Source organism: Taudactylus pleione, unplaced genomic scaffold, assembly GCF_031769625.1.
Source record: "Taudactylus pleione unplaced genomic scaffold, aTauple2 ptg000408l, whole genome shotgun sequence".
NCBI classification, from domain to species: domain Eukaryota; kingdom Metazoa; phylum Chordata; class Amphibia; order Anura; family Myobatrachidae; genus Taudactylus; species Taudactylus pleione.
This window is the reverse complement of record NW_028284810.1, coordinates 5,519,257-5,543,845: the sequence shown is the minus strand read 5'-3', so window position 1 is coordinate 5,543,845 and position 24,589 is coordinate 5,519,257. Positions and strand designations below refer to the sequence as shown.

Here is a 24,589-nt window from a genome sequence, read left to right as displayed (position 1 = left end):
TAATCCCTGCATCACCTCGATAAATCCTGCCCCCTGAATCTGAATGGTCTACAACCTGTGCCGTGCCCGCTGCCCGTGAAATGGTTCTAACAAGTAAAACTAGTACGCAGTTTTGCGCCTTATGGTGCAAGACTATTGATTAAGTTTGCCACAAGTTTGCTTTGGACAGTCCAGAAATCAGAAGCTCTGTCCAGAACCCGCAGGAATGGTAATCCCAGATGGGCAGTGTCCAGAAATCCTGCTGGTTACACATTACTCAGCTGTCGTCCTTTCCTGTCCCTCTCTGTTCCCACCCATTGCTGCCTCTTCGTATTCTTCTTTCCATCTACAAACAATTAGCTTCCTGTCTCCAGTCCTGGCCGGCATGACCTCACCTGAACTGCTCTTTCATATAAAAATTTCTGATGAACTCGTGTTCGAACACATATCATGACATCTATACAAGTTCAAATTTCAGTTTTTTTGTTTGTCATAGTCCTTGGCATCAGTAAGACTCAAGTCAAAATATACATATTGCGGTTCCCCGGACAGGAAGCATGCCAAAAGGCCTGTCCACTCATTTTTAGGCCAACTTTCCCTCTCAGTTATTCTTTTAAAAGTTGTTAAATAAGCTTCAACATCATCACACTTATGAAGCTGGAGCTACTTGTGACAGCCGTTAAAGTATTTCCAGACAGGGCTGAAAAATGCTGCACTAACTCCTTTAAGGCCTTTCGGTTGCGGTATTGGTGCTGTCATCCCCAGCTCTACTCAACATCCAACTGCTGTTGCTTCTGGGCCTCCTCAATGGCCAATAGCTGTACCCTTGCCTCTTGCAGAGAATTGGTGGCTTCCTGCTACATTGATGTAGCAAGGCCTGAACTATGTCCTCCATATTATTTCTAAGTGCAGATGAGAATATAATCTGGCTTCCCTAAACATCTGCTGATGACACCACCAAGACAGTATTTTACCCAAAAAATAAATAAAAAAATGGGTGTCTGTCACTTTAAATTTGCTACTTAGATTTTAATGTCTGCTATGCGTGGCAAGATTAGGATACGGGTGCCGTCTTCAGGGGTAAATGGTTGCACTTGTCATGCAGCAGCCAAGTAGAATACCAGTCCATTTCTTAGCACAAGTAACCGCAGCTAGTTTTATTAGCAGCACAAAAATAAACAAAACCTAAATACTGGTCTGTCCAGATCTAACTAAACAAACTGATAACCTTTCTCAGAGAGGAAGGAATCTAATGACCTTCTCACAAAACACAAGTCTTTAGCACAGCACTTACATTCAGTAATCAGTGTCTCTCAACAGGCCTCTGATTGTTCCACAGGCAGTGAAAGACTGACTATAGAGACTGACATACCCGTTATCAGCCTCTCACAGGTGATCTGGCAATCAAGGCTACTTATCAGCTTCTATCCAGACAGAAACTAAAAACCTGAGGCATATTTACATGTAAAAAATGTACTGTAGATTATATTGTTATTATATTACTAGTAAAAGGACCTGGCTTATGCCAGGTCGCCTCGGTCCGCATCTTGTCCCCTCCCTTTGTCATTACTGAATACTTATCCCATCCTCCTTGGTCCCCTAAGCAGAGGAGTAGCGTAGAACCATGGCACCTGGAGAAAGTGCATGTCATAGCGCCCCCTCCCTGTACTGAACTGTGCCATTGGGGTATGGCCAGCCTACGGGGGAATACTAGTGTGAAGAGAAAAACAGCAAACAGTGGCAGTATCACGCTGGGCACTGAGGTCCTATTGGTGGAATAGAATGCTTCGGTGATACACTATCTGACAGTAAGGGGTAGCTTCTTGGCACTGCTTTATTTATGTATAGCACCTAGGATCTGACTTTTAACTCCTTTGAATCATTGTTATTAGTCAATAAAGGAGTTAGTATTATATATTATGATAATTTTACTTAAATTGACAGAACACATGTGCTAGAGTGAAATTCCACAGGGTGCACAGCTTATTACTGCAATTACGGCCCCAAGCAGTTTTCACTGGAGTGGGAACACCTATGGGAAGCTCCCTTCTCAGCTAAGCTCCTACTTCGCAAATATACACTGCATAAATTAATTAATGTGAGTACTACTAACCAGGTCATGTTCTGTCTACCACCATTATTATTATTTCAGGTCGCCTAATATTTTTTAAAATACATTTAAAATAACACTTTGTAGTTATGCCTGGGAACACATCCATAACTTTAAATAGCAAAGCAGTGACTTTTTTTTAAACTCATACCTTATAATTGAAGTTTCGGATTTTACTTCAGATGTGTCACTTTTAAGTAAATTGAAGTCCATGAATGCATGAGGCGAGAAGGAGGGAGGGGATCAAAGAGTAGAGGGGTGAGGAAAGTGCAGATCAGAGAGGGGAGGTTACAGAGGCCAATAAGAAAGGAGAGGAGAAGGGCAAAGCCAATTAGAGAGGGTCAGTGACCGAAGCCAATAAGAAAAGTAGAGGAGAGGGGTGGTGACAGAAGCCATTAAGAAAAGGAGAGGGGAGAGGCAATGAAAATCAGAGCGGGGCAGTGACAGAAGCCAATAAGAAATGAAAGGGGAGGGGCAAATAGCCGATCAGAGAGGGGTGGTGACAGAAGCCAATAAGAAAAGGAGAGGAGGTAGTGACAGCAGCCAATAAGAAAAGAGAGGGGAGGGGCAAAGAGTTGATCAGAGAGGGGTGATGATAGAAACCAATAAGAAAGGAGTGGACAGGGGCAAAGAGCCAATCACAGGGTAGCGAGGGGAGGAAATTAAAAAGGTGAGAAGTGAATGTAATCAATCTGACAAGAAAGAGGAGGTGACAGAAGAGGAGGGAGGGCCGGAGGGGAGGCAATCTGGGCAGTTTGAGAGAGCATGAAATGTAGAAAAGGTTCTCAAATCCGTAACTTATTTAGGATATAGAGAAAACAAACTGTGATAAATCTAACAGGCGGCTGCCATACTGTGCAGCACCCCATGAGTTCGGGAACCCTGGATGGCGCCCTCTGTCCATTTTGGCACCTGCAACTCATGCTCCACCGGAACCACCCTCGCTACACCCCTACCCCTAAGGTCTGTCCTTTTGCTGCAGTAGAAGCCGCTGGCTCCAAAATTATGTGCTTTGGTTTTGCAGATTATTATATAGATCCTGCTATAGATCCATCTCTGACATGCACACGGAGAGCCAGACAGTGGCATGCACTTGCCCCCCTGTAGTTCATACAGTCTGCAGTAAAAAAAAAATAGGAAGCTGCCCAGAACACCAGAAAAGAGCATGAGCGTGATTTTTACAGAAATTTGGTTTGACTCCGGAGTTTCTGCATTGACTGTATAAACAGAAGATGCACGCCGGGCTAAGGGACCAACGGTCCTGTTCCTCTGCTATTTTCAAAATAAATAGAATGGTTGTAACCCTACTGTGGTTCTTGTTCACATCATAGCCACAGATTAAGCATAACGATAAGTGGTGCAAAGCATGGTGCAGGTCACTCATATCGGAACTCTGGGCCTGATTCAGACCCACTCGCAAGCGCTATGTGCTTGCGAGCGGGTCGATGGTGGCCCAGTGTGCACGTGCGGCGTGCGCGAGTCCCGGAGCGAGCGCAAAAAGCACTTGCTCTGGCGCTCGCATCCAAAAGGGGCAGCTGTCGATGTTGATTGACAGCTGCCCCGTTTGGAAGGCGGGGCAGGGGGGTGGCTGAGCAAACAGCTGCCCTCCGTTTGTGGGCGGCCCTACTGACATCACTAGTGATGTCAGTAGGTGGACTTCCTGCTCTAATAGTGCAGGAAGTCCACTGGGGCTTGTGGCAACGAGACCCTACCGCAAGGATCTCGTCGCAAGCCCGATGGTCGCGATGGTCTTGACCATCGCGACCATCAACATGGCCGCTCGCATAAGCTGTGGGTGGTAACCCACAGCTATGCAAGCGGCCTAGAGGCCGCAACACAAAATAAAAGCATGCGCCCTGATTCAGAGCGAGGGCTCGCTTTTTGCGAGCAGCTCTGAATCAGGCCCTCTGTCTTTTACCTTTTTACCCAGGTTAGTGACGGAGTTGCATGCAGAATCACATGAAATGCCAGCATCAGTCTTCAGTGTACCCCTGCAATGTACCTTTGTCACATTAGTGATGCAAATAAGACACAAATTATAAGAAAAAGTGTCTTGTGGGAAGTTGCAACATCCATGGTGCACCAAACGGGGCTAATTGGCGTGATCTGAGCAAAGGTGTATGGTGAAAAATCTCTACAGTATGTCAAATAAATTACATTTATCAAAAACACTACCTTGAAAAATATATAATTTAGGGCTATTTATCACATTTTGTTAATAATAAAGTTGTCACTCGGCAAAATAAGTTATATAAACGTGAAATTACATTTTATTATTATTAATAAACAAGTTCATTGGAACATTTTTATGTTTCTTTTTTGTCTCCCATTCTAGTGATATGACAGCTTTACAAGGGAAGTAGGAAAGGGAGCTCAGGTTTTCTTTATAGCCAAAGTTATATCCAGTTATTACATTGCTTCAATTATTAAGGCAGCAGGTCAAGGGCACAGGGCCCTTCCTATTATACTTACATGGGCAATAACATTCTCAGAGTCCTTTGTGAACCATAAATTACAGTAAATATGACCATAATAAAGGGGTTGAAGAGACAAAGTGCAATATTTGGAAGATTGTTATTAAAGAAGGTTGGGACAAGGTGAACAACCCTTCCAATGGATAACCCCACTTCAATCATACCTCTCAAAATCAGGAAATGGTTAAGTAGGACATGTGGCATTACATGCTAGGGGCAAGGCCACATCATAATGGGCATGGCCATACCCCCAGTGGTCATGGCCACACTCCCAGCAGACATGCTTAGCTTGTTTTATTTACTCTATGCAGTAGAGGAAATACCTCCCAGTGTCCCTCCAATAGGAAAGAACGTGCGGATCAAGGGACTATGGTACAGCCCCTGCAATCGTGAATATCCTGCCAAAACCAGTACGGTTAGAAGTATGCTTTTGTGGGGTTTTTATTACTGGTTAAATATGCTAAATAATCCCTAATAGTCTATTTCACAAATATATATATCACTCTATTATAAACTGTTTATGAAGTTCACTAGATGCTATGGGTCTCATACTGTATGTACAGTGATATTGCTCAGTGATAAAGAAGCAGTTCCTGGTGTTCAGGTCTCCAGTGTGCACATGTGCAGGAAGTTAAGGCGGTTCAAACTTAAAAAGACGCCCTCCTATTATCATAAATTTGGAACTTAACTGCCATTAGATGCAAGTTGATTACATTCTGTGTCTTAGGACTGTGTGAACCTCCCTTGTATGTCTGACATCTATTACCAACTCCACTGACTTTCCATTGTCTACCCCTCTGTCTGCTGCCTTGTGGATTCCCTGTGTAACAACCCAGCTCTGTTTGCCTGGACTTCTGCTGTGGTATCTTGTGGATTCCATGTGTACCAACCCAGCTCCGTTTCCTTGGACTTGTCTATTGTCTAATGGTGTTGTTCAAACCTAACTGTCAGTGTACCAGTCTTTCTATTGTATTTGGACTTGTCTTGCCTCTTCTCGACAACTCTCACATAACCATCAGTGTACCAGATTCAGGTTGCCTGACCATGAGATTTACTGCACTATTTTCTTGCAGGTGAGCAACACACACAATGTATATATATATATATATATATATATATATATATATATACTGTGGTTTCTCACTGCTTACTACTGACATAAGGTGTCTGTGCTAGTGGGGTTCAACTTCTGATATTGAGTACTATACACATTAATAAAGCTGACACTCAATCCATAAGATGGAGTTAGTCACTAACTCTATGAGGGTAGTCTTACAGGAGAGCGATCTTCTGACCCCTCTCTGGCAACCTCCATTCTTCTTTCCGTTTGCCAATGCAGGTGGGCAGATCTTAAATGTGCAGAGGGATTTAGGGTTGGGAGGGTCACGTCCAAACTCAAATCTAAATTGCAGCATACAAATAAAGCTGGCCAGCATGAGCTACCGGTACATGCAAAAGCAGCCAGTATTTACCCTACGTGCAAAACAACAAAAGTTCATGTTTTGTCCAGGTGCAGAGCTACTTGCTATTTTTTCTTACTTTGCTCCCAATTCAGAATCAGATTCATAGTTTCAGAAAAAGACAATGAAGTAAAAGAAAACTCAGAACTGCTAAAGATCCTGGGTTCCAACCCAGTGGCAGCTCACTATGACCTTGGTCAAGTTGCTTTATCGCCGTAGGATTCATGCACCAAAATTAGGCTGTAAGCTGACAGAAATATGGAAAGTGCATGAATGTTATGAAAACGTAAGAAAAATACTGTAAGGACACAATTATCCCTTTAACCTACAGTTATGGCTATCACTGTTGACAAGAAGAAACCAGGCCTAAGGAACATCAAACTTCCCATTAATCCACTGCTCACCTTTGGAAGGGCCATGCCTTGTGTGGCCTTGCAGAGGATATGCGTAAGGCACTCATCTATAGGTTCTTTGTTACTTAACTATACAGTTTAAAAAAAATAAATAAAAAAATCAATCATCAAGGTTAAAACTGGATTGCATTTCTTTAAACTGGAATAGTCTTCGGCCAATACGTTGCTTTGCAATGGCCTTTGGCTACATATTTAAATGTATTCTAAATTGCAAAGAAATTAATGATTTTATTTCCTTTTAAAACGTGCACCTCTGTCAATCTAATTAGAAGCATCAGATCTGTGTGACAAGGAAACAAAAGACCCACCCAGAGAAGCATACCATTAATACAAATGTGATATGTATACTAAACTGGTGTCAGGCGGGACAACTATAGTCATTTTATACAGTTGGTATATACCATCCTATATAATGAGGAGGTAGCGTTATTTTTAGATAAACAAATAACTTCAGAAAGCTTAGGTTTAATTATTTTTCTAAACAAAAATAAAACCATTTACTACTGTTGAAGATTTATTACCTACTGTATATTATCGTTACCAACAACTTTGCTTTGAGATGCTTAAATAGCAAGGCATTGTGACCCATGCTCCATCACATGGATGCTAACAAATGAATAAACTAACCATCGACACATGCATCTCAAATTGAATGAAGTTAAAAAAATATATATATTTTTAGTTTAACATTGACCCTCAAACAGGGTTGGGTACGGGATCCCGACGCTCAGAGTCCCAACGCTGGCATGCCCACTAGGTTAGCATCCCGACGGCTGAAGGTAAGTATACCTAACCCCTAACCCTCCCCCTAGTGCCTAAACCTAACCCTCCCTCCCCGGTGCCTAACCCTAACACTCCACCTAATGCCTAGTCCTCCCCCAACCCCGCAACTTACATTCGAGATTCCGGCGGCCGAGTTGCCAGCGCCGGTATTCAGATAAGTGTCGGGATTCCGATGTTGGCATTGTGACAGCCGGAACCCCCTCTGTTGGCATATTAAACGTGTCCCCTCAGAATATGTTCCCTCTTAAACACTTAAATTGTGTGGTCACATGACATGCGACTGGCATGGTCATATGGTATGCGACCACAGTCACCAGGGCTTTAGCTGCCACGGTTGCAACCCATGCCAACCTGTTGCGTCCCCTGGATTTTAAAAAGGAGATTCTTTCTGTACATGTGTAGAATGCATTTCCTCTGACTCCCCGGTCCCCCAGGGCAGTGATGTAGTGGTCAGTGACTGTCACATCATGTCCCAGAATGCAGTCTGAACAGCACTAGGGCGAGCATAAGCCAAGGACTAACTGCAATGATGGGAACTTAGGGCCTGATTCAGACGTGGAAGCTATTTGCGGACGCTCGTTCCAAAAAAGGGGCCGTCTATTTAAATTGAGCGTTCGCTCTTTGCGGTTTGTTGATGCTTCTCTATGTCTGAGCGAGCGAGCGAACGAAAAATGCGCTCGCTATTTTGTAAAGACGCCCCTTTGCCGTTCGCATCACACGTCGTCTCTGGTATTTATTGGATTAATCGGGTACATCGAAAGGCATCTGAACTGCTCGCAGTGCTTGTGGTAGCTTTTTCTTACTGATATCACTGCGAGCAGTTCAGGCTAAAAGACAACCAAGTGACGTGGTCGATGACGCTCCTTTACTAATTATGCACTCCCATTAAACGCCCTTTTGACCATTAGGCACGCCTGCGTTCGGATCTCCACTCCCCCGTTTTCAAGCACCTTCCCGTTACCACCCACAAACGGTACATTCTGTCAATCAAATTAGCAGCCCCTCGCTGTTTTGCGAGCGCACGATTTCCGACCGCAATGACTGGTTGACGCATGCGCATTACGACCCATACGCATGCGCAATTGTGCGAACATCGCTCAGAGCGAACGAGCGGCCGCTTAAGAGCGGCTCTGAATCAGGCCCTTAGTTCCCTCGAGAACTATTTGGCTGATCTCACTGCTGCCTCATGGGTAGGGTCGGGAGAGGGACTCTATTTGTAATGGTGATTTGTGCTGCTGCTGCAGCGCCGATGTGGGACGCCGGAGAGGTCAGTATTAAACATGGTTGTAGGTTGTGCGCTGTGCGCCCCTGGACCTAGGGGCACATGTTCACCGCACCCCCTGCACCCATTCTAGATATGTCAATGGTATAAGGACACAACTGCCAGTGTTAAAAGTTGTTCAGTCGCCTGCACAGTGGATACGGAGCTTTGTCGGGCTGAACTGATATTTATGAGAATGCATGTGCTCTGTTATGACTGTATTGTTAATAGGCATATGCTTGTCATTTTTTTCAAGGTAATAATAGCAAATAATATTATCAATGGCAAAATAAAACATGTATTAGTATCCTACAGAAATTTGTCAATAAGAAATTCCATCATTTCTATTATTGATAGTAAAGTTAGTAGGCACTGAATCACAAACATCAACTCCACTGCACTTTATAATGCTATATGTATTTATGTAGCCCCCTGCTATTTCCAATTATGTTACTTTATGGCTAGACACACTTTTTCTTCTTTTGTACAAAGTGTTTTTTTCTGAATCCAATAGAGATAAAGTAGTAAATTATAATTTAGAATGGTGCGACGGATTTCTCACATCTTGCTGGTAAACGCCATTATGGAGTCATTATTTTATTGATTAAATACTGCCACAGTAGATAGAGAGAGTAATTCTTATATGTCTAATTAGCTGGGAAGGAATACTTTCTTTTGTGATACTAGCATTTTATAAATGGATCATCCGAGATTCTACCTTAGCTAGAAGCAGTAATGGAAATCATAATGTGAAATTGCAAAATAGAATGCTAAGAAAGCACCCAAACATCAGCACTTCAAAGTGGACAAGTTCATTTTAGCACTATACATATATTATCATCATTTGCTGATTTGTCTACAGTCAAAACCTGTTCAGGGCAGCTTTCAGGATTCCAATTTCATTTCCAGGTGAAGCCTAAAGTTTTGTAGATGTATCTCTGAAAATGTCCAATTAAGATCCAATTTCATTACATAGGTTGAATCTCTACGTTTTGCAAGGTAACATTTAGCAAAGATGAGCATCTCATGGTGCGAGTTACCATTAATTATAGTACTAAGGATGGTATAATATTTGGTGCTATTTCATTTATGTAGCCAGACAGTTACACCTAAACTATTAGTTAGTATGGAGTCTTATATTTTATAGTACAGTAGTGAATGATTAATAGGACAAATACATACTTAATACATTAAAAATAATATTTGTAACGTTATGTCTGTTTAAAGTTAACAAAAAATAACATCACAGGGCCCCTGTTTTGTGCTTCCACATTGTATGGGGCTCCTTAAGCCTCAAAGGTGCGACCACTGGGATGTCCTTATTGTGGTATACTATTTAAATTATTATTACAGAAGCAAAGCAATTACTCAACAATAGTTACTCACTCAAAGAAGGTCGTCCAGCCAGTTTCATCACTTTTCGTGGCAAGAAGTCCGCTGTTGCCATGATAGGTAAACAACACCAATTCTTGCCCCTGGGCAGTCATGCTCTTCAGACAGCCATTAGTACCTATTGTCAACCATATCACTTGATTATCGGGTGCAACAATCCTCACTGGCATGCGGTTCGGATCTCTTCTGATGCGGAGAGTGTTTCCATTGCTGTCAGTCACTGCAGTTATGTCATTTTCATTACTATAGCTAAAGTTATATAAATAGTCTCCAGTTATTAAGCTCATGGTATATTGGTGGGTACCATTAACATCAAACATATAGAGTTCTTGATCTGTTGGTGAAGCGACCTCATAATAATTCATTGAATTAAGAACAGGCTTGTTTGTGGAGACAGCCCGAATTCTGATATTGCCCAAGTCTGCGATGTATAAAGTGCCATCTGGGGATGCAGCCAGGGAAGATGGAGCACTCAGTTTAGCATCCTTTGCATAACCATCTCCATTTTGGTAGCAGTCGCAGTTGGCATCATTTTTGCAGTCACATTCCGATGGTATTCCAGCAACCAATGAAATCTCTCCATCGGTAGTTACCTGTCGAATCCGGTTGACCTTCTTTTCATCGGTTTCTGTGATGTAAAGCACCCCATTATAAGACACTGCTATAGCTGTGGCAGATTCTAATATTGCTTGAACAGCAAATTTTCCTACTGAGTATTCAACACCAGGTACTTGGCAATACATGGGTCTCCCTGCAGCAATGCGGACCTGCCGGTTTTCAGTGATCTGCAAAACTACGTTGTTGTCCAGAACATATATAGAGTTATCCATTGGATTAATGGCCAAGTCTGTGGGCCATTCCAATCTCACCTAAAGAATATAAAATTGCATCAGATGTCAATGTGTATAGTCCACTAAACATTACTCAAAGACTTGACATGGTGGGGACTCTTAGTGATGAGGAATAGGAAGCAGCCCTGGAATATCCCTGTAAGGCTACCACATCTATCAGATTTCAGCAGATCCAGTTATTTCTTTTACACAGAACGTATTTGACTCCCGTTCGTCTGATGCACTTCGGAGGCCGACAATCTGACCTTTGTCCCAATTGTGGTACTACCCGAGGGACCTTCTGCCATTTACTCTGGGAGTGTTCTGTGGTTTGGTTATTCTGGTCTCAGGTGAAATCTGCGATGTCTAACACTGGTATTCCCCTCACGATTCTTACCCCAAAAGTCTGTACTTTGGGAGCAAAGGAGGATGATGAATTGGACCATTACAGTGTTCAATATGCTGCTAATTTATGTGCACTAGCTAAAGTCTGTCTGGCTCATTCATGGATGGCTACTTCTGGTCCAGACTTCCCAGCGTGGGTTGTATTGGTAAACGTTACAGTGGAGCATGAGCGTTATATGTATTTTACTCGTAAGACAATATCTAAATTTGACCATATATGGAACAGATGGTTGGAATCCACTTATGCGTCTCCGACTCCTGTATAGAACACTATGTATATATGTATGATGTTTTTCCTTGTTTTTATGTCTGTAGTCAGGTGGTATTTCGAGTGTGGCTTCATTTATTATTTATTTTATTTTGTTTTATGTTGTATTCTTGGGTTTTGTCTTTTTTTTTCTCTCTATATACGGCCGTATTCAATTACAAGCGAAAAGCCGTTTTCCACGGAAAAGTATCGCCGATCGCGGCTTTTCGCGTGGCCGGAACTTATCTCCAAATTCAATTCCAGATGGTTTTCGCCTACGCGGAAAGTCAATGCAATATAATAGGCGAAAAAGATTTGCCTAAGAATAGCAGGAGAAAAGAAGTGCAACATTTGTATTTTGGGGTGTAAACGTGGGAACACCACTCAGAACCCTTTGGATAGCCCCCCAAAGGACAACTGTGTCTAAAAAGCCCGGGAAAAAACATAAGAACACCCCAAAAAAGTACTTTCATTTTGGGGGCGAAAAAATAGAAAGTGGGGAGACAACTATAAAAACTAGCGAAATACACTTCTTGGGGTGCTGTAAGGAGGGGCCAAGTGTTTTTGGGATTGCAGCGGCATGTATGAGGGTGTTTTTTCCAGTTTTTTTAAAGTTCACTTTAGAGACATAAAATTATGCTAGGACCCATTTTCAAGTACCCCAAATGTGACTGGACTACTTATTTTCACCAAAAAACACTGCTTAATGCCATTCTTCACCACTTTTTCAAGAACACTAATAACAAGGATTTTAAATAACTTCAGTACCCCAAATAGTTTTATTAGGGCTATTGGAACACTTCTACACTGATCCGCAATGTTAGTGCATCTTTTTGGGGGGAACACACTGATCTACCCTATTCTGACAGTACTTTCCGCCTGTTCTGCATTCGCCGCTTGCCATTTTCGCCTGGTTAGTAATTGAATAGGGCGAAAAGCGGGGACGCGAATGATAAGTCTTCACGTCCAAAACACGTGATGTAGGCTAAAAGTCGGGCAGGCAGAATTTTTTCGCTGATTCGAAACTAATTGAATACCGCCCATAGTATGTAAATTGTTATGGTTTTTTTTTGTGCTATTTGTACTGGGTTTCATTGCTTTAAGAATTGTTGTTATTTTAGCCCATTTTAATGTATGTTCAAGGCTATATGTGATTTGCTTTGCTTATTAATTTTGTATACTTTACTGAATATTGATTTGTACTGTTGCAATTATATGTGTTTTCTTTCATTGTATATTTCGGGTCTTGTGTAGCTCTTGTTTTTTTGCATATCTGTTCTGTTGTTTTTTTATATATATTTTTGGTTGCTGAATAAAAATTACTTTATTAGAAAAAAAACATTACTCAAAGACTAAACAAGGACTCTGTAGTTTTAAATAGGCAAAACCAACTGTATACTCTCTTAAAATGGTCATAATGAAACCCAGTGGTATATGTGTGGCATATAAGGATCAACACATGGTGAAATGTATCAAATCTTGGAGAGAGATAAAGTGGAGAGAAATACAGTACCAATCAATCAGCTTCTGACTCTTATTTTTCTAGCACAGCCAATAAAATGACAGAAGCTGATTGGTTGGTACTTTATATTTCTCCAAGATTTGATAAATCTCCCCCAAAGTCTGCTAAAAGCATGGACGACATCTTGTACGTTGCTTTATAAAGAGTTCAAAATGTGTTAAGCTTCCCTGCTTATATTACATTTTAGACTGCCTTAAAAACTGTATGCCAAATTGATGGACATGTATACAGAACCTAATTTTTTTTCTAATACAAAAATCCCCATTATAATTTAAATGCACAATATGCCAACACACAATGGAGACAGCTATTCTGTAATCTGCACCAATTTACAAGTCTACCAATTCCCAAGGAACTAGTAAACCACTAGGTTACATCCTTATGAATACAGATTACGCTACATTCTAAAACCACAAAAGTGCTGTCTATGCTGTATGAGAGGATAGGTGCTCTTGAATTTGCTGTTGTATGATACAAAACACTATTAAAGATAAGGGAATGTAAAGTCATCGCTTATGTGATAGTAAAGGGTCTACCACAATTACACTTGCATAAGTATACTTACACATATGATAACATGAATATTACAGTAAACCATTATTGATTTTACAATCAGGTTAAACTCCAGGGTTTTACACATGTAGCAATTATAACATTTTTAATTATAGTTATTTACAACGGTAAGCGATTTGTTGGTTTATTATAATATACACAGACATACCTCGCTGATATGCATGCTTGTGTCACAGGTCAAAGGTCGTGCTGAGGTCAAGTCATTTGATCCAAGTAATGTTGATATTATTCCATTCTGATCCACTCTTCTGATGACCTTGCCATCCACAAAGTAGATTAATCCATTCTTATCCACAGCAATACCTTTATGTGTGGAGAGAATAGATCAGGAACACATAAACACTGGTGAGAACTATTACTGTAGGAGCTCCAGGTGTGAGGCGCGGAGATTGTAGCACAGAGCACTGCATTATTGCAGCTCTGGCCGCATGTGTATTAAAACTGTATTTCTAGTTTTCTCACAAAATTATGCAATTTTTCAATTTTATGTATTTAGGAAGACAGTGGGGCTAATGGTGTAGACGACCACGTTGCTCAGGGCACATCCAAGGGCGTATCTACCATAGACGCAGGGGGTGCAACTGCTATTGGGGCCCAGAGCTGATTGGGGCCCGTCTTCCTTGTCAAAGTTACATGTGTTATATACATTTTTCACCATTGGGTGGTACATAGGGGCCCTTACAAACTTTTGCTATAGGACCTTCAAAGTTAAAACATCTAGTCACGCCCCCGGTCACATCCATACTTTACTGGTCACAGCTCCTCCCCTTTTCAGTGTAGGCCCTTGAAAATGTGTTGCCCCAGCCCCATGTGGTCCTTAATCCAGTCCTGGTAGGCAAGTCTGATTAACATCACCTGCTACCTGTGGATCAATTTTTGGGCTGCACCAACATTCATAAGAAAGTAGCCTAGGGAGTAGTGACATCATTGTCAGCACTGTGTGTGTCCTAGTGAAAACCCAGGCTGACCATTTGTTGAGCACATAGAAAGTCTGCCCTCATAGGTGCAGGTGACGTGTTCTGCCATGGAAGAAATTGTAAAGCTGGCGAGAAGACAGGTCTATAACAAGAAAATAGTTTTTATACAATTGCAAGACAGGCATCACTTTTGGAAACTTGGAAACTATGCACTCAAAATTTGAAATCAGAATATAGCATTCCTTGTTTTCAGGGGAAATGTCTGTTCAACCAATCATTTTTTCCCCAGACAAAATTGCTTTTAAGTTCAGAACCATGAAAAATCTCCTTGAGGACAATTATTTGAGCATCATGCTGACAGAAAGCAAGTCTTTCTATTCACAAGTAACCAAATAAACTTAAGGAACATTACTGAAGTGAATCTAGCAATTCTTGCTTTAGTAATCTCTATGGGATATATTTACTAAGAATCGTCTCTGTCCGAGATTAAACACGCTGGGCATCACAAGGACACGAGTGAGTTTTTTCTCAAACAAACTCACAAATTTACTAAGAATCGTGTATGACTGAATCGCGTTTTCCGATGGTGTATGGGATCGTGTTAGGTCGAGTTCAGTCAAATTTGTACTCAAATGAAATGAAATGAATAGACCTGTCTGTGAGCAATGTGATCAGTGCTATCTGTGCAGTGCTTCTGTGTGCTATAGGGTAAAGAAAGAGTTACATTATTTAAAAATAAACGGTATTGGGTCCCCCCCAAAGCGTAACCAGCACTGGACTTTTCAGCCTTTTCTGATCCTGGAAAAATCAGGGGGAAATGGCGCAGAGTCCCACAGTATTTACAGTAACCAGCACTGAGCTCAACCAGCCAGGGGTAATGCCACAGCAGGGGACACGCACAGCCCGAGGCTCATCTCTGCACCCCCAGTGGCAGTGGTTGTAGGTGTAATGGGTTAATGTTAGCAATAATATTGTTCTATTGTTCTTCACAGTGGGACTACAGATCCCAACAAGCCTGCACTGTGGCACTTGTAGAACCACAAGTACCAGAAGGCCGCTGGTACCTGGACCGCCACTGTGTAGAAAATCTAAAAAAAAAAATACAGTACACGGACACCGCATGTTTTAACACTTTATTACACATTATGCAATGTTTTGCAGATAGAATCATGTTTTACACTCGTGTTTGCCTTTGGTAAATTTCCTTGTTTGAAAATCAGGCAAAACACACCTGGGAATGTAATCTTGGACAGACACGATTCATGGTAATTATACCACTATGATTATGAAAGTACACAGGTACACTACATAGCCAAAAGTATGCGGACACCTGAATATCACAACCATATAGTACGTGCTTGCTGCACATCTTATTCCAAAACCATGAGCACTAATATGGAGTTGGTCCCCTTCCAGCTGCTGTAACAGTCTCCATTGCTCTGTGAAAACTTCCCACTAGATTTTAGAACATGTCTGCGGGGATTCACATCTACAGTATTCATCACAATTAGTGAGGTCAGACACTGATATTCAGCAATAAGACCAGACTTGCACTCTGCATTGCTATTCATCCCAAAAGTGTTAGATAGGTTGCAGGTCACAGCTCTTCTAACGCCAGTCAAGTACTTCAACATCAAGCTTAGTTATTTATGTACCTCACATTGTGCATGGGGGCATTGTGATGCTGAAATAGGAAAGGGCCTTCCTGAGTCGAAAGCAAACGTTTTTCTAGTAGGTCATTGTAGACTGCAACATGAAGACTTCCTATAACTGGAACTAAGGAGGCCCAGGCCATTTTTCCTCCTGAACCAAACTTTACAGTTGGCATTGTACATTCAGGCAGGAAGCATTCTCCTGTCATCTGCCAAATCCAGAGTGGTCCCTCAGACTGCCTGCTTGTGAAGTATGTTTCATCACTCCGGAGAACATGTTTGCTCCAGAAGCTAATGGCGGTGCGCTTTACACCACTTCAGTTTGCGTTTGGCATTACACATTGTTATTTGAGGCTTAGCCAAGGAAAACCAATCCATGTAGCTCCTTATGAACAGTTGTTGTGCTGAAGTTGCTTTCAGAAGTAATTTGGATGTCAGTAATGAGTGTTGAAGCCAGGGACAGACAATATTTACATGCTATGCTTGTATGGCCTATTGCTCTTCATGGATGAGTTGTTGTTCACAACAACAGCACTTACAGTTGAGCAGAAGGTGGCATCTCATGACTATGCTACAATGAAAATTACTGAGCTCTTCACTATAACCGATTTCATTGCTAAGGGTTTAATATAGAGATATCATGGCTGTATGCCTGATTTTATTCACCGGTTAGTAAGGATGTGGCTGAATTGGTCAAATAAACAAGGGTTGTCCACATACTCTTGGCCATTTAGTGTACCAGTATATACTATAAACTAGAAACAGATGCCCTTAATTAAAAAATGCAAAGCAGAGAGACCGCAATCCCAATAAATTTTGGGTCATAGATTAAATAATGGGATGGTCCACGTTTTCCAGTTGGGGGCTGCACCTTAGAAACACCACAGTCACCTGAGCTTAGCCTGAAGATGTATAGTGAAAGAGACACTTAACTGGATTAAATTCAGCTTTTGTTCTATCAGAAACCACTTTCACTCCACATCTCCTGGCAAACCTTATCACTAGAATGGGTTCAATGCACCAGCATTGCCAGACACAGCCTGGTGGCAAAAAAAAAGTACCATGACCCTAAGGTCTCATGAAGAAAAAAATCCCCAACGTCGGAGGAAATAGGGGTTTTAGTTAATTGATTCATCTGCCCCATAGTGTTTTAATTTTGATTTAGAACACAGAAATAGAAAAAAGAAAAACAATCAACTTTGTGTTAAGTGACCTTCATGTACAATATAAATAAAAAATTGTTACAGAACCTCTGAAATATGTTCCATCACAAACAAAATAAACTGAATAAATGGGCTGGGTACGAAATGTCGACATCAGTGGCGTAACTATGGAGGGTGCAGGGGTGCGGTTGCTATGGGGCCCGGTGGCTTAATGGGCCCGCCGGCCCAGCGATCGCACTCCCTGCACCCTCTATTTGCTGGGCGCCCGCTGAGATTGTGTTACCAGCGGGCACCCGGCTTCTTCTCTCCCCCCGGCGCCAGCGGCAGCCGGAGGACAGAGCTCACTCCTGAGAGCTCCGGCTTCCGGGTCCCTTAGTGCACTATGGGAGTGACGTCACTCCCATAGTTCCGAGGAGTGGGCGCCGGGGACGGACAGCAGCTGGCACTGGAGCGGGGTTTAAGGTAAGTATTGGGTTTTTTTTTGTGCGTATGTCGGCGTGCAGCGGGGGGGGGGGCTTACTATTGGGGGCATGATATGGGGGCATTACAGGGGCCTGCCTTACTACTGGGGGCATAATATGGGGGCACTACAGGGGACATTACAGGGGCCTGCCTTACTACTGGGGGCATAATATGGGGGCACTACAGGGGGCATTACAGGGCCTGCCTTACTACTGGGGGCATAATATGGGGGCACTACAGGGGGCATTACAGGGGCCTGCCTTACTACTGGGGGCATAATATGAGGGCACTACAAGGGGCATTACAGGGGTCTGCCTTACTACTCGGGGCATAATATGGGGGCATTACAGGGGCCTTTCTACTGGGGGCATCATATGGGGGCATTACAGGGGCCTTACTACTGGGGGCACTATTGGGAGCATTACAACTGGGGGCACTACAGGTGCCCTTGCTACTGGGGGCACTTCAAGGGACATTACAGGGAACATTACTACTGGGGGCACTGCAGGGGCCCTTACTACTGGTGGCAGTGCAGGGGGCATTTCTACTGGGGGCACTACTACAGGGGGCATTACTTTTAGGGGCATTATTACCAGGGGGCATTGTTACCAGGGGTATTAGTATAGGGGATATTATTACTACTGGGGGCACTGCGTAAGGGGCACCATTACAGTGGGAATTTAATGTTTTAGGGGAACTACTATGGGCATTGTGTAAGACCTAAGTTAGGGGGGCCCCTTAAAAATGTTGCTATGGGGCCCAAACAGTTTTAGTTACGCCCCTGGTCGACATGGTCATAATGTCAACATTGACCATGTCGGAAATTCATCATGTAGACAGTGGTGAAATATTAAAATGTTGACAGTTCGTCCTGGTGGCCCAGTGGTCACTTACCTGCTCCTGGCAGCTGCAGTGGCTCCAGCGGCGTCTTCCAGGTCCCGGCTTTCATGTGACCATCACTTCTGGTCAGAGCTCCTATCCTCAGGCATTCCGGTAACTATTTCTCCGCTATCCCTAACCGTAATTCCTATCTCTGACCCTCCCTTTAGTACCTAACCCCAACCACCCTTCCCTGCGGCATAACCCAAACCCTCCTGCCAGCAGCCTAAGCCTAATGTCGACATTCTGACAAAGTTGACATTACATCTGTTGACATTCTGAGAATATTGACAAATTGCCTGTCAACATTTTAACAATATCAAAATCATAACTGTCGAAAATGTTACTGTCGACCTTTTGACTACATCCCGAATAAATGACGCAACTAAAAATGAAAACATTGCTTGCATGGAACACTTCAATAAGGCAAGCGTTAAGGTGTTGTTTAAATAATGTTCACCTTTTGGAGTGGTGAGTGTAGCCTCCACAGCCTTTCCCCCTTCTCCGCACCGCGCCTCATCAAATGGTGTGCATTGCTCCCCTGTCCCAGCGATCACTTCTGCATTCTTGATCAAATCTTTTGCACCCATAAGTGATTTAGGGCGATATATTTTGCGTGTGTTTGCATCAGAAACATAAAGATCTCCAGTCACCGGATCAGTAGCCAGGTAATATCGGTGAGCCAAGTTGCTACTGTAGAAACAGACAAAACAGAAGTGATTAGAGAAGCATGCAACAATTAGTTTCTATGTCCTACCACATATTTTACTATATATAACAATATAAAGAACACAGAACTAATCAAGAAAGATACAGCAATATGTTTAGTAAAAGTTGGTGGAGGACATATTGAAACCTGTACATTTAAGTTGTCGGAAGGTGGAAAACCGCAGTTACATTTTATGTGGGAACATTTATAGTGTAAATGAAACGCTTATTATATTACTTCTTTTTCGGGTAATCACACTAAGAAACAAAGCAACACAAACTGTACACGGCAATTAATGGCCACATTTATTAATGGACTGAAACACAATGAGCAAAACAAGAGAATCTTTCATTCCAGCTAGAAATATGAGTGCCTATTTAAAATATCTAAATGAAATATATTATTTCCATGGTCACTCTGCGCTTAAGTGTTTCACTTTAGTCACCTGACATATCTAGCACTAAAAGCCATATTTAGTCTGCAGCCCCAGATCATCGTCAATAGATATAGGGCCTGATCAGATGTACGCAATGCCGATATATCCGCAGTTGAGAGATTACCGTAAACTGCGCATGTGTCTATGTCGCACTGTGCATGGGTTAAGGTACATTACCATAGTCGCTCGCAGCCACTTGCTACTCATAGTGTGATTGACAGTCAGGAAGCGTTTGTGGGAGGTATACGGGAGTGGCAGAAAAAAACACAGGTGTGTCGTGACCGTTTTCAGCGTGTGTCACAGCCTGTAGGATCTATTTATTAAGCAGTGTTAGGAGACAGAGGGCCTGATTCAGACCCGGACGCTATTTGCGGACGCTCGTTCTTAAAAAGGGGCCGGATATTTAAATTGAGCGTTCGCTCTTTGCGGTGTGTTGATGCCTCTATGTCTGAGCGAACGTCCGAAAAATGCGCTCGCTATTTTGTAAAGACGCCCCTTTGCCGTTCGCATCACACGTCATCTCCGTTATTTATTAGATTAATCGGGAACATCGAAAGGCATCTGAACTGCTCGCAGTGCTTGTGGTAGGATTTACTTCCCGCTATCACTGTAAGCAGTTCAGGCTAAAAGACAACCAAGTGACGTGGTCGATGACGCTCCTTTACTAATTATGCACTCCCATTAAACGCCACTTTGACCGTTAGGCACGCCTGCATTTGGGTCTCCACTCCCCCGTTTTCAAGCACCTTCCCCTGTTACCACCCACAAACGGTACATTCTGTCAATCAAATTAGCAGCCCCTCGTTGTTTTACGAGCACACGATTTCTGACCGCAATGACTGGTTTGCGCATGCGCATTGCAAACCATACGCATGCACAGTTGTGCGAACAACGCTCAGAGCGAACGAGCGCCCGCTTACGAACGGCTCTGAATCAGGCCCAGAGTGAAAAATGATAAGGTGCCAGTAAATCAGCTCCTAACTGCCATCTCACAGGCTGTGTTTGAAAAATGACAGTTGGGAGCTGATTGGCTGGCACCTCATCACTTTTCACTCTGTCTCCTAACACTGCTTAGTAAATAGACCCCTCAGTCTGTGATCCTGTACGCAATAAAAATGTATCTTTTGTCTTAATGGCCTCCATGGGTTTCCATAGCCATTCGGTGTAGCCATAGGGTTACTCAGAACTGCGATAATCTGATGATCTGCGGCCGATGCTGCGTCTTTGTACACAGAAGCTGGGATTTGCAAAGCCGCAGGTGGGTCTCTAAGACATTTGCATATTTTCGCACAGCAGCTGCATACGGGAACACAGCTGCGATGGCATTAGTGTGCATCTCTGACTCAGGCCCATACTCCAGTAATGGGCAGACTAAAAACAGGAATGCTTCCCCATGTCATTTCCCCCCAAGGCCTGTCCCTTCCTATTGCTAGGAGGTAAGCACAGGAGCCAATGTCATTTTAGCATATTAATGGCTAACAAGAAATGTAGAGTTCAGGAATACATTTTTTGTACAACCCTTATAGTCTATAGAACAACTTTCTAAGAATAGATATTTGGTCAACCGATGCTAGACTTCAGGTAAATAAAGGCATTTTTCCCTGAGGGTTCATATGAAACCACTAGTAGTTCCAGTAGTCTGTATACACCCCTTAGTGCAAATAACAATTGTACACATATGTACAGATGCGCCCACGTTCATTGTGACTGAACGTGGCACAAACGTGCCTGCGAATCGCGCTTTGCGCCACACTACGCTATGGCACATCCCCGTTCAAGCCTATGGAGACGCAAAAGCGCGTCCACGATCGCGGGAGTGCATCTCCCATTATATCCTACAGAGAGGAGAATGCGCATCTCCGATAGCGGAATTCCATCTCGCACCACGCATAGCGCGATTCGCTGCACTATGGACAACAATGTAGCTGGGCAGATCTGTAGCCTCCTTATTCAGGAGTTGGTGGCCTTGGGGTTCTCACTTCCTATCAAATCATGACTAAACATATAGGTTAGGCATGATTTGGCAGGCAGTGAGAACCCCAAGGTCACCAACTCCTGAATAAAGGGGCTACATATGTACCACATGGTACCTTTGGTCTAGCTCAGCCTATGTGCCTGGCACTATGTTTGGGTTGTAGTGTGTAAAAGGGGCCCGGCCCCTTACACACGTAAATATGAAAAATAGTGAACAGTGGAACATGAGTACAACAACAACAATGAAGTTCACTAGGTAGCTTGTGTAATATGCACTTTTTAAAATTCAACAGCAAATCACTACATGCCTTAGAATAATCACTATGTACCGTACTTTGCACTTATGCCTTAAATTATTGTTACAGTACACCCGTAATGTGTACTCATGCTCTATTTAAGATCAAATATGAATACAGGTGTTATACAGCTATGAACAGATCAAAGCTCACAAATTCTAAATTGTAATATTGACATAAACTACACCCCAGCCCGATTCTCCCAAACCACATCCACATAAAGTTGCCATCAGTGGCGGTTCCTACATTACCTTTTCCAGAACGGGGGGCTGCCAGGGCTGCAATTTTACAACAGGTCAGCGCTGCCACTGACCAGAGGCCCTGATTCAGAGCCGGACGCTCTGACAGAGCGCTCACTCTGAATCAGGGCCGTTCTTTTCTTATAGAACTGCCTCCTGGCCGCTCGCATAGCTGTGGGTGACCACCCACAGCTATAGCGAGCGGCCAGGAAGATGGTCGCGATGGTCAAGACCATCGCGACCATCAGGCTTGCGACGAGACCCTTGTGGTAGGGTCTCATTGCCACAAGCCACAGAGAGATTTCGGCTCTAACAGAGCCAAAATCTCTCCCACTGACATCACTCGTGATGTCAGTGGGGCCGGCCCCAAACGGAGGCGTTCACATGGGAACGCCTCTGTTTGGGCAGCCACACTCAACATCAACAGGACTCCCCCTTTGGTATGAGACCCGGAGCGATGGATTGCCCGTCGCTATCCGGGTCTCGCGTGTGCGCACGACAGAGCCAGCTCCATCGTGCGCATGCGCGCTGGCCCACCATCGACAAGGTTGCGAGCGCACAGAGCTTGCGACTGGGTCAGAATCAGGCCCAGAGTCCCTAATCCCTAGAAGCATATTACAGCCAGCGATTAGCACAGTGCAGGCTTCCTGCTAAAAGCTCTTAGGGGGAGATGTACTAAGCATCGATATCGCAATGTGGCACATCCCCCCTGACTTTGCATACATACCGCAGTTAATTACCTCGGTATGTACAAAGGATTTCGCAAAGGACAGCTCTCTCGAAAAGAGCTGTTCTTTCGATGCTGCCAGGCAGAGGGACATCCGGGTTGACATCCAGAAGTCCTTCTGCGCATGCACAGAAGCTGCGGGAAGCGGGGGCTCATGGGAGGGATCCGATCGGATCCCTCCCAGCAGGAGCATCGCGTTAAGAAACCCATAGGCTTCTATTGCGTAACACCACCTGAAGGTGGCGTTACCTAGCGACGTGAAGCAGCAGAATGCGGTAAAACCCCCGAAAACTGTATTTTCGAGGGTTTTATCGCATTTTCGCCGTTAGTACATCTCCCCCTTACTGTGCTATCACACTCCGGACTGGCAGTCCCACAGGGGGAGGAGTTTACTTCCCTGAGACTGCTTGCTCTGTGTGAGATTACCAGGTAGGGCTTCCTATAGGAAGCCACTACACTGCCAACACATGCAGGGCAGGTCAACACTGGGAGTCTCTTGTTCCCTGCTGTGCTGCACCTGCCCTGCTAGTGATGATCGCGCCAGCCCGGTGAGTGGGGGGTGCTGGAGTCAGGAGGACCGGAGCTCTCTAGGGACTCGCAGTGGCAGATTTTTACTGGGTGGGCTGCAGTCCCGCGGCCCCTAGGTAGAATCCGCCACTGGTTGCCATACATATAAACTATTTCTACCAATATTCAATCCTATGGTATAATTTTAAAAACAAGGTCTGGACCAGTGATTCCCAAACTGGGTGCCGCATTTACAGGGGTGCCATAGGTTGGTGCTCCAGGACCAAATTAAATTTATGGTCAATGTGATTGGCGGCCACCAGCACTGGTTTTGCCTATCCTGTCTAACACCACAGTACTGGATTTGTTACTTGTATACTTCACTAGAAACACAGGGCCTGATTCAGACCCGCTCTGATTCAGACCCACAGCTATGCGAGCGGCCATTAGGCCGCTCCAAAAAGTAAGAGGGACGGCCTTGATTCAGAGCGAGCGCTCTGTCAGAGTGTCCGGCTCTGAATCAGGGCCACTGTGTGCTCATTACCACTAATCAGCAGTTAGCGCCTGAAATACACATAAACAGGATGAATGATGTCTTACACGCTTCCTCCCACCTTTGCATGCTAAACTTTTAATGCACAACCTATATCTCATGCTTAAAGTGTGCTACCAATGTAACTTGTAACAAAGAATGCATGAAAACGCAGGAAAAAAAAAACCCACATCACTGAAAGACCTGATGTGTAGGTTCATTTTCATTACTATCCACCTTCCCAGTGCACATGTGTGAATGAGTCCTGAACCATTTCAATTATGAATAATGAATATATAATTTCACACTTTCACTGCTTTTACTACACTAATTGCTAGGTGGCAATTTTATACTTTCTTAATTAGCGCTAACATATACCTGTGATTTTTTTTAACCAGTTCCAAGATATTAGAGGGTATTAAAACTAAATGTAATGCTTCATTTATAAATTAGAAGCGATTCCTAGGAACAAGCCATACTTTCATTCGTATGGCTGTGGAGCACTACATAGTGCAGACGCCTCTCAAATTGCCCTTTTAGTAAACATCAGTGTCACTAATTTGCTAGAACGCTGAACTGAGTAATTTTCTAACAGTAATTTAACATTGTTCTTTTTTCTGCTTTGAATTTAATCCCGATGTGCAATT

General features: G+C 43.4%; 1 protein-coding gene across 1 annotated transcript in view; it reads right to left on the bottom strand.

The window, feature by feature from the left end:
- The window catches only part of TENM3 (teneurin transmembrane protein 3), a 776,836-nt gene that overhangs the window by 36,510 nt on the left and 715,737 nt on the right, over positions 1-24,589 (bottom strand). The window contains exons 22-24 of the mRNA XM_088446965.1: positions 18,983-19,215; positions 13,598-13,752; positions 9,867-10,741 (exon numbers count right to left, since the gene is read on the bottom strand). Coding sequence (XP_088303091.1) covers positions 9,867-10,741; positions 13,598-13,752; positions 18,983-19,215 — 1,263 coding nt within the window. The remainder of the gene's footprint in view (positions 1-9,866; positions 10,742-13,597; positions 13,753-18,982; positions 19,216-24,589) is intronic.